The 10,451-nt window shown below is 39.2% G+C and overlaps 1 protein-coding gene across 1 annotated transcript in view; it reads right to left on the bottom strand.

Annotated features, from left to right (window-relative positions):
* Positions 1 to 5,348: 5,348 nt before the first annotated feature.
* DIP2B (DIP2 disco-interacting protein 2 homolog B (Drosophila)) overlaps positions 5,349 to 10,451 on the bottom strand; it is a 37,060-nt gene continuing 31,957 nt past the window's right edge. Inside the window, exons 30-37 of the mRNA XM_010292464.1 lie at positions 10,221 to 10,389; positions 9,018 to 9,188; positions 8,439 to 8,500; positions 8,254 to 8,311; positions 7,556 to 7,630; positions 6,781 to 6,958; positions 6,467 to 6,590; positions 5,349 to 5,961 (exon numbers count right to left, since the gene is read on the bottom strand). Of these exons, the coding sequence (XP_010290766.1) occupies positions 5,709 to 5,961; positions 6,467 to 6,590; positions 6,781 to 6,958; positions 7,556 to 7,630; positions 8,254 to 8,311; positions 8,439 to 8,500; positions 9,018 to 9,188; positions 10,221 to 10,389 (1,090 nt within the window). The 3' untranslated portion in view covers positions 5,349 to 5,708. The remainder of the gene's footprint in view (positions 5,962 to 6,466; positions 6,591 to 6,780; positions 6,959 to 7,555; positions 7,631 to 8,253; positions 8,312 to 8,438; positions 8,501 to 9,017; positions 9,189 to 10,220; positions 10,390 to 10,451) is intronic.

Here is a 10,451-nt window from a genome sequence, read left to right as displayed (position 1 = left end):
GCCCCCGGCCCGGCCGGGTCAGGAGAGCGATCGCCTCCAGGAAAAACACAATTATTTCCTTTTATCCTCAACCGGGACACGGGTGTACGCAGCCACGCGTAAAATATCGCGCCAAACAGTAGCGAAAGTGCAGCGGGGTTGGCTTTTACACCCGCAAAAGGCCCGTTTTGGCCTTCCAGCACAGGACCACGACCATCCTTCCGCTTTGCTTTTGTCTCTAATCTTTAGAACGGCTGTATTACTGAAAGAGGAATTTAAGGCATTGCACAGCGACTGCTTCAGACTAAACAACGGTCAAACGTGAAGGGAGCGGGGAGGATTTTGGCTACAATTCCTCACAGGCAGGGGAGGCAGGACAGATGATTTTTTTCTTTGAATTAAAAATTAATGAAAATGGAAAGCAGCAGCACGGTAATGGGGTGACAACCCCTCTTCACAGTGTTTGTTCTCACAGCACCGCTTGGGATCACAGTAAGGAAATTTAGCAGTACCTGCAAAACACACAAACTCTAGCTAACCACCAGTGGAAACCTTTCCCACCATTTTCAGCATGTCCCAACTGTTGTCCTTACACAAACTGTAAAATATTACAAAGGGTTTTGATTAAAGCTTTAGTGTGATATATACTTTTTTTTTCTTGCTGCTACATAGAACTCTTAACATTATTTCTTTTGCAGTTTTCAACGGTGGGTTTTTTTTTGTGTGGGTTTTGTTTGTTTGGGTTTTTTTAGTTTTACTTTCCCGAAGTCCCCCTCGTTCTGCCTTGGTTTACCAAGCACTTCATCTCTGTACAATCAATGTCAGGAGATGAATGAGTTATTTGCAGTAAAGCCTGAGTATGCTTTCTATTCCCCTGACAATACCTTCTACAGCGACTGCTGAAAAGCTTCACATTCTCAAGGTTTCTATTTCTGAGAATTATGCAAAGTTTTACCTACCCAATTAGTATTAAGCTCGCACTATCTACTAAGTGCCTGGGCTGGAGCTGTGACAACAAGAATCCTCAGACACCTGGGAAATTTGGTGACTCAATTCCAAATGTATTTATGAGAAGGAAAGACTGATTGGCTATTTCAATGTACTTGATTACTGTAACAATTCAAAGTTAAAACAAACAAAAACCAACTAACTAAAAGAGGTTTCCCCAATATTAAGAAAATAATTTTAAAATACAGGAAAGATTTACTGAAAATTAAATGTTTTCAAAAGAAACCATGGCAAAATTGCTGCTCATCATTTGTATGAAATAATGTGTCTACGTATATTTGAAACCAGAAACACACAACCATTAATGGGTACACACACAGATGGTTGCTGGTGTTAGATCATTAATATTAATTACATCCTCACTGGTACTAAACTGTATCTTAACATTTATGAATATTTAAAATCTTCTTAAAACCTCCATGGTTAGTTTTGGACAGCAGAGATTACCCAGTGTTAAACCTCAAATGCCACCACAGTTTCTATTTCATCAGCTCACACAAAGCTTTACGCAGTTCCTTTAGCCCTCCAGAGGACAACACCCCTCACATCTTGTTGGGAATCGCAAAGATTTAAGAGCCTATAAATCCCTCACTGAATTCCAGTTCAAAATGAAACCTAACAGCCCTGAACCCTAACCAGAAATTGACTAAAGAGTATTTAATACTACACTAAAACCTTAAATATAGGTAGGTCGTGCTTAAAACTGCATCTAGTTCATCCTCGGCAAGCGAGCTCGCTTATAACCCTGATTTCAGAAGCTAAATGGCTGTGGGTACAAGCCAACCTCTTCCCACCCCCAGCAGCGCGGGGAGCTTGGCTCTTCACAGCTTCCCCTCTAGATACATTTCTGGATACAAGTGACATGATTTGCCATTTTCTAGACACCTTACAAGTGATGTAACATATCTGCAAAAATACTTACAAGTTCCCCCTTTCAGGAAGACAAATGCTAACCCATGTTTGCTTCCTTAAAAAAAACATTCTTTGAAGGAACAGCAGGTGAAGAATTAAGCAAGCAATCAGGCATCAATATTTATTAACACAAGACAAAGGAAACACAATCAATGCGTTAATGGAACACTGTCCAGCCAGATGTTAAATTTAAAAAGGTATATCTAATCTAATTTTAAATAAATAAAAACTTTATACATAATTACATAACGCTGTAGTCTGAATTTGACAATGGTAACTAGGTTGACAGAAATTAAAGAAAAGTTGCATCTAGGGCTAAAATTTATCTCGTTTTTACAACCTTATTTTTAGGACAGTTAGTATGACACATCTTAATTACATTTATTGAAATCAGAAATGCAGTGCAAATTTTAAGAAAACAGGATTTGAAATTACCTGTACCCACATATTTTGCTTAGGGAATATTCATAAACAGTAAGACGTATAAAATATTTTAGTTCAAAGTGTTAAGAATTCCTAGTTTTTTAAGTTTCACTGCAGCTGTTTAGCTTGGAATCTGACGGACAACAGCAGGAAAGAATTTGCGTTCTGCGACTGCATAAGCTGCAAAGTCAAACTGGCACGGGGAGTCTGCTTCTTGGGACTCAACACTTGAGATTCAGCAGTTACGGAAAAGCATCCGAGACTGAACCTGAACACGCAACATCAGTGGCCCCGCCAATTTTCTGAAGTTGAGTATCTCAGTTCCTTCTGGTATGGAATGATACCGAGTAACCGTTGTAAAGCAAACTGGTCACACCTTCTGACAGCCCTCCCACAACCACCAAATAATCATTTATTATGGTTTGCAAGAACAAACTGATCCCAACCTCAAAGAGGCTAGCAATGAAAAATACTTAGCACTTAGTGCTGTACAGTTAGTTACCTCACAGGGATGTTGTAAGGATTAGATAATATCCTCATCTACAGATGAAGAAACTGAAGGAGTGACATGACCTCTTGAAGGCCTCGTGGCAAGTCATTAGCAGAGCTGGAGTCGGAAATCGGGGTTTCCAGGTTCACAGCTCCGTACTTCCTCCTCTCCAGTGCACTGCTTTTCACCGTGCCAACCATGGACAAAAGCGTTCAATAAAGTCAAAACTGGCCAGCTGCTGTATGTCACTTGCTGGCGATCAAGAATGGAATGTTATCTCATTCTAAGGGCAGGACTGTAAACTCCAACACAGAGACGTATAACACGCCGGAATAAAGATTAAGAGTACACCGTAAACTTGAAAGATAAAACCCCAAACCATAAGAAGCTATCAATACCTAGCCAAGTAAAAAAACAAGGGAAAAAAATAAAAACAAAATAATCCAGTATGTAATTAAAAAGTGCCATTTCAGAAAGTCAATCTGCTACATACTGGGAATCTTTGATCAAATTAATACATACATTTTTTATTTCTGAAAAATGACGAGTAAAAATAAAAGACAATCCGAGAATTGTACTTAAAATCCACTTCAATGGACAAATAAAGTATTTACTGAAACGATTTATCTAAAGCTTTGAGTAAGAAAAAGGTCAAGACCATCAGAATTTTTTTCTGAAATGGGCAACAACGAAGTGAAGCTGTATTGCACGTCACTGTGCTGTGCAAGAAAACGTAAAAAAAAAAAGAGGGATGCGTAACATGTAATAACAAGTCTTTGCTGGCTGAAAAGGAAGAACAATTTTTGTGCACTTTACACCCTAAATAAGTTGTAGTACCAACTGTATTAGTCACAGTTATGCCCATCACTTTCTTCACTTTGTGGCCAATTTGTTAAAACTAAAGACTTTGTGCGCAGGTATTTTAGGACGCACATCTTGAGAAACCAGAAACAACCTTTCACACCCAGGCAGCAGCACAATACCATGAAAACTGCACCTGCAGTGTCATCTTACTACTGTGGTGGATACAGGGAAAAAAATTGTTCAAAAACGTGCACCTGTAAACTGTAGCGTTTGCAAAGAACTCTTAAGTCTAGACTTGCCGCAATAACTTTCAGCTTCTAAATCTATTCCCTCACCAAATACTTTTCAAAAATATAATTCGGAACTTTTTCTCTAAATCTTAATGCTCCTGTCTTCAGTGAAGAACTAACAGAATGCATCAGGAGTTATTCAAAGACAAAACTGGGGTTTGCTTACAGATACACTGGGTTCTGCTCTGATAACTGCCACAGGATTTTCAGAGTTCATACTATAAACCTTTTAAAAACAACCGAACAGCTTTGAGTGAGGTAATCTGGAACATTTTAACAAGTTTATTTACACTGTATACCAAATTTGACTCAAAAAAACCCTGTTGCAGTGTCTGGTATCAGCTCTCATTGCTTCCAAAATCAAATTTTCTTAACACCCACAGGAATTTTACTGTTCTTAAAAGATTATCAAGTATTAGATGAAAGAAAAGTAATTTTGAGTCAAAGCTTAAACATTGTCTCTCCCTCAGCCCAGTGTGCAATTGCTTCCTGACAGTAAGACCTTATATCCACTACTCTGAGGCTTCCGTTTCTTCATATTTACTAATGTGAAAACTTAAGTATTTTCAAGGCAGGGATATTAATTTTCACAAAGTTATTTAACGATGTGTTTACCAGAATTGCTCTATTTCATTTTTGTGCCTCCTCCTGTAAAAGGATTATCTAATTCTTTCTAGTGAACGCTTTGAGGAAAACTGGGTTGTGGCCTCCCAGTTTACATTAAAGTCTATTTACAATATTTCTTGCTCTACCTAGAGGGGACTGAACGGAACAATGACTGAATTGTACGAACAGCGACTTTAACTGTGTAACAATCTTGAGGATTTGTTTTTCCTTTAAAAACAAGGTGTCATAGAGGAGGAGGCAGAGGCTGCTACTCAGATGCATCATTTCAGTTAAGCATTTTTGGACTTGCACTGCGATTTCTACCAAATTCCACGTTACTGTTTAAATTCAGCCTCTTTTAGAAAGATGTGCCTTAAAATCTTAGGTTTCTACATGCTATGACACACTTCTGGCCAGCAATAAAAGACTACATATTGAAATAAGAAAACTCGTGAAGGATGTGTGTCTCTCACATTAGTTGTCTAACCAAATGTAATTATGCTAAGGACCACAAAAGTTACTTGTCCTTAAAAATGTCCACCTTCAGCTGTCATCATTATCCAAGTTAATTTTCTAAGTGAATTATGTATAATAATATTTACATATTTAAAATATAGGCAAAATTCTTTTTAAATTCCAGAAATATCTATATGAATAAGTAACTCTTAGATTCCGTAAGTTATTGATTTGGTCATGGCACAATTTTAAATAAGTTGTGTGATCCCACGGAATGAATAGCTACAGTACAGATGCAAAGTACATTATATAGTAGGGAACTGCAGAACTCTGATGACCCTTCTCTTAATAGTTTATTATCTTAACTAAATAAACCCTCCCCTTATAGAATCCTAAAACAGTATTAGATAAAAATACAAATATGTACAACAGATGAAAAAAGTAACACTACTGTAAAGGCCTTAGGAATTTTGTAGCTCAAACACTTTTCAACTTTGCATTTTCTATAAAGCTAATATTTCAGTAAACTGTTACAAACGTTCTCCATTGTCTACCGCATTTCCTTTTGTCCGTTGGTAGTTAACGCGATCTTAATACCACAGGATGAGATGAAGGAAATATGGCAGCAATCTCAAACTTTATATCAAGTATTAGTAATATTCACCAGCTTCATTTCTATAGCCACCCTTTGCCATTTAGTGGTCCCGCAAAGTTTCCAAACATCACTTCCCCCATACACGTTACATGTTATAGGCTACATATATGGGGTCTAACTGATCAGCTAGAAAACTGTCGCGGAGGTGCATTCGTTGTTTCTCTCCTCTGGAATTGATAGGAATAACTCCAGGATCCACTACCACCACCACTCCCACAATTAGGTAATGCTCTTCCAGGACCACATTTGTAACTAGAGGAACTAAATCCAGGGCTTCCTGTTCACAGCCACACAGCTCCACAACAACCACAAGCAAGTTGGTCCATGTGAATACAGCACTAAAAGTTAAAAAGAAAAAGAAAACAAACAGAAAAAACCCAGTTATTTTCACAAACACAAAGCTCCAAAGTTTACAATTCTTTATCCTTAGATGGATTTTACCACCTGCTTTGGGCTGCATTTCCAAGCGACCTAAGTCCAAGACCTAGTCCTGACACGTCAAAGATCAGCTCAAATACATCTCAGTACTACCTAGTGTGACGTACAAACTAAATGCTGCTTTCAGTGACTCAAATACAAATGGTTCTTTACACCACAGAGCAGGAAATCATCATTTCTATTTGGAATTAAGGCTCGGGAGAAAACACTGGGTCAGTCAGCCCAGTATTATTCTGATCTAGAGAGGGGAAATGAGGTGCACGACTTGCTGATGGTAACACAAAAGAGTATCTGAATTTGCCTTAGGTTTTGGGGTTTTTTTTCCTATTAAATCCTGCATTTTTGCATAAACATTGCTACATTTCAGCAAGGTTAGGATGAATTCCTTTTTCACAGCTGTTTTACCATTCAGCAATGCTTCTGTGCGTTCGAGATACAGAAGTCTCGATATCAATTGGATGGTAACGCAGTCCCCTCAGTTCCAAAGTTTCATCCAGTGCTCCAACAACATACAGTGCATCATGGCGCTCTAGAGAGGAGAGACGGGAAATGAAGCGTATGCATACTATGAAAAGAGAAAAGGGCAGACAGCGAGTGGAATTTAGATAAAACAAAGTGACTCTTGCATGCAGACACGTGGATCAGGACTTATTTGCTGCACAGTATGAAAGAAAACTCTTCATCTTAATTTGAAAGATAAAGACTAATTTCTGCCATACCTCCACTGGCAGCTGTGAGCTCCGTCCGACGAACAAAACCAAGGTATCCGGTCCGAGCCCAAAGTGTCTGAGCAGCGTCGCCAAAGCTCAGACGAGTGTTGAAATGATCAGCTTGAAGGGTTTCATTGTCATAGATAGTATAGTAGCCACTGGCCGTGTGTGGACTATTTACCCAAATCTGTACGGGAAGCGGAAAAACACTCAGATCCACACGCTACAAAACCAGAGCATCTGTTGAGTATTAAAATGAAGCACATAATAAACTGTAACAAGAAGGTTCTCTTTTTATCTAAGATATTCCAGACCCAAAAATGTTTTGCATTTAGCTCAAACCTCCAAATATCCTGTAGAATCTTAAAAATGCGCTTTGCAGATCTGCTCTCCTAATAACCGTAAGTGAGGATTAACTGAGTAAACAAACTGCAGATTTTTATAACATGTGAAGTCCAAAAATTTATAATAATCTATCAACACAGATCAAATATACTGGTGTGTCATCAAGGTAAGAAAAGCAATATGTAAATTAAATTATTTGGAGGCAAGATTTAGAGTGGAATAAGCCTTTCCTTCTAGTAGGCTTTCTTTTTTGTTAAACTTGACAGTAAAACAACACACCCAAATTCTGAACACTGCAGCAATAATTCAGCTTAAAAAGGCGTGCAGGTATTACCACTCACAAACTGTCACCCGGCAACTTACACAACCGAACAGAGAGAATATAGCTCAAGAAGCAGACAACAGGAGAAGCTATCCAAACAGCGAAATCTGCGCTTACCTCCCCAAGATGAGAATCTCCAAGAGGTCCTTTTGTCTCTGGATTAACAATGACTACTTTGACCCCAGGTAAAATCTAAAGATCACAAGAAGGAATATGTAATCTGTATGTGAATTATCTTCACGCACAGGTAAAATACAAAGGCTGTTCATTACTTCTGGAGAGGCATGATTTCACCCACAGAAATTACAAACAGCTATAAAACATGCTAGGACATGTACACTGAGGTACACTAACAGTGTGAATGCATTTCATGACTCAAGAGCCACATAGCTAAGGCATTCCAGGCCTATAAATGTTGCCAGACCTTGATTTTGAAGAATGAAATGTTAAAAAACTATGGGGAAAACACTTTTTTGTTAAGGCATTTAAAGAATGGGAGTGAGAGCAACGGTAAGTCTCAAATGCATGCTGATTACAAGGATACGACAGCAGACACTTTCGATATGGTTCATTTACTGTAAACAGAACCAATTCACCCAATTGTTTCAGCAAAGCACGCTCCTAAATCAACAGATACTTTATTATAAATCAAACTAACTTTCCAGAGGAAGAGTGTAACCAACTATCACCTCTTCTCATGCCATGCTACAATACTACATTTCCTAGCTACACATCTACATCATAAGGAGCATAAAAAGCAATATGTGGTCATCAGATGCTGTGTGCCATGCCTCCAGGTAATAACACGAAATTACCTTCCCAGATTCTGAAAGTAGCAGGCTTTGTGGAGCTCCCCTTTCCACTAGACGTACTCTGAAGTAAAGAAAACATTGTCAGGGGGGAAAAAAAAAGAACAGAAATCTACCGAGGTGGGATAGCTTGGTATCATTACAATATTTTTTGTAGCGTTATTAAATAAGTTTAAGTAAACGTACTGTACCTGTCATGTCTCAAGGATTTCAGATCTACATACACTGTGGTGGGATCAGGTCCAGACGTTCCCTGAAGAGTTAACATTTAAAAATTTAATGTACCTACAGAAGTCAGGTTAACTTCTGCCTGAGCTCATAAACGTTTCCAGGGGTTCTTTACTGGCAGCAAAATTCATATTCGCAGTTGCACTACGGGAGACACTTCAGTAAACAGGCTATGTTCTCTCTATGCTGAGTGTAGCACCAGTGTGGGATGCACCTTTGGGAAGGGAGGAGCTGCTCTCGAGACAGCCCAAGCACTCTCAACTATCAGCCCCGGGGCAAGCAGAGGCATTCTTTACATGGAAATAAAACAGTTCTCTGATGTCATGTTTCAGTTGTTTTGAGCATCCATGATATAATCTGGCACTTGAAAACAAGAGAAGCTGCTTGAATCTTGTGCCAGCTGTTCTCTACAAAGCTGATGTTGAGCTACGCTAACAACAGAGAAGCGTGTGCAGATGAGGAAGTTTGCCATTGCAGAATACAACTGAATTTGGAAACCTGATGCCAGTGACAAAACGTGCACTAGAACGCACTCGCGTTACCTGTAAACAGATGGCAACGTTGACTCTTGACCCGAAGGTGGTGCTTACAGCACGAGACGACAGGCCAATGTCTTTGAAGAGTTTGGAGAAGGAATGAGTGAGAGAAACTCGCGGCCGTTCCTCTGCGACTACCACACAAGTCCGGACACAGGACAGATTAATTCCTCGTGCCTGGAAAAAAACACAAATGAGTGCAGAGGCCTGTATGTGTTCATTACCCCTGCCACACTGCACCAAGGTCTGTCCCTTCACAAGAAGTGACATTTGCTTTTTATCCCTGGAAACTAATAGAGAAATGCAGGACAAACCCTGTTCTTGTGTTCAAGTTAATTTGCCTCTTCAGCTTCTATCTGTAATTATAAAATGTGTCTGGCCAGAGCCTAGAAATACTGCTAGAACAAAATATTCATTAACGGTGCTTCTTCCCCTGCTACAGAATGTAGCATCACGTGCTTCTGCAGTGCTTTTCAGCTAAGGTTACATCTGTTATTCACTATTTATAAAGATGGAAACCAAACCAAGTGAGAGTGAAGTCATTTACTGGGATTACAGTGAGTCTTCAACAAAACTGGGACCAGAATCCATTATTAGTTCTAGACATGATCATGAATGCACGGAACAGCACTGGCCAGTTGTTTGAATTTGTGCATTACGCAGTTTAACTGGTGGCACACCCCAAGGCAGACGCTTTCAGAACTCTATGCCACCAACAGAACAAGACTTAATTCCACAGAGTACACTACTTCAGTAAACCCTAAGCAAAAAGCCACCTCAAGTGCTTTATGTAGCTATTTTTTTCCCTTCCTCTAATCTCCAAGGAGAAAACACCTCTATTTAGCAAATTGCCTAACATGTGTGCTTTACATCATGTGCTGGTCTGAGCCTTCACTGCAGACTGTTATATAAGCAATTCTTCTGCATAGCATTCTGCTGCTGGCATCCTCTCTCTAGGGTTTGCCCAGCAGTCTCTGATACTCGCTGGCAACGTGCTACCTACACTGCAATACATACACCCTACTCAATTTAAATCCTTTTAATTTCCTGGGCCTGCAAACATTTTTTGTTGCTTTTCATTTTTGAGCAAGCTGTGGACTGGAAACTTATGCAACAGCAAAACTGTTGTATTTAACAATCCTATCACTTTGCTTTACTACCACGGTTTACTTAATTTATCTAACATAACATTCAGGAAACATTCCTTACCTTTAACATTTCAACTTGGTTTCCAAGTCCCTTTGTGCACAGTTCCATGACTGAATAGGAACAGAAAGTGTCCCTTATTTTATACTGGCTGACAGTAGATAACCAGAGGAAAAGATTGGATTCCAGCTCCATAGGAGGAATTAAAATTGACTGATGTCCAGAATACACGCTGTGAAGAACATCAAGGAAGAAAACATTTTTGTGTGGCATGTAGTTATATTTAAATTAATA

Source organism: Phaethon lepturus, unplaced genomic scaffold (assembly GCF_000687285.1).
Source record: "Phaethon lepturus isolate BGI_N335 unplaced genomic scaffold, ASM68728v1 scaffold48748, whole genome shotgun sequence".
In the NCBI taxonomy this organism is placed as follows: domain Eukaryota; kingdom Metazoa; phylum Chordata; class Aves; order Phaethontiformes; family Phaethontidae; genus Phaethon; species Phaethon lepturus.
Note: the sequence above shows the minus strand (reverse complement) of the source record. Positions and strands in the feature narration are given on the sequence as shown.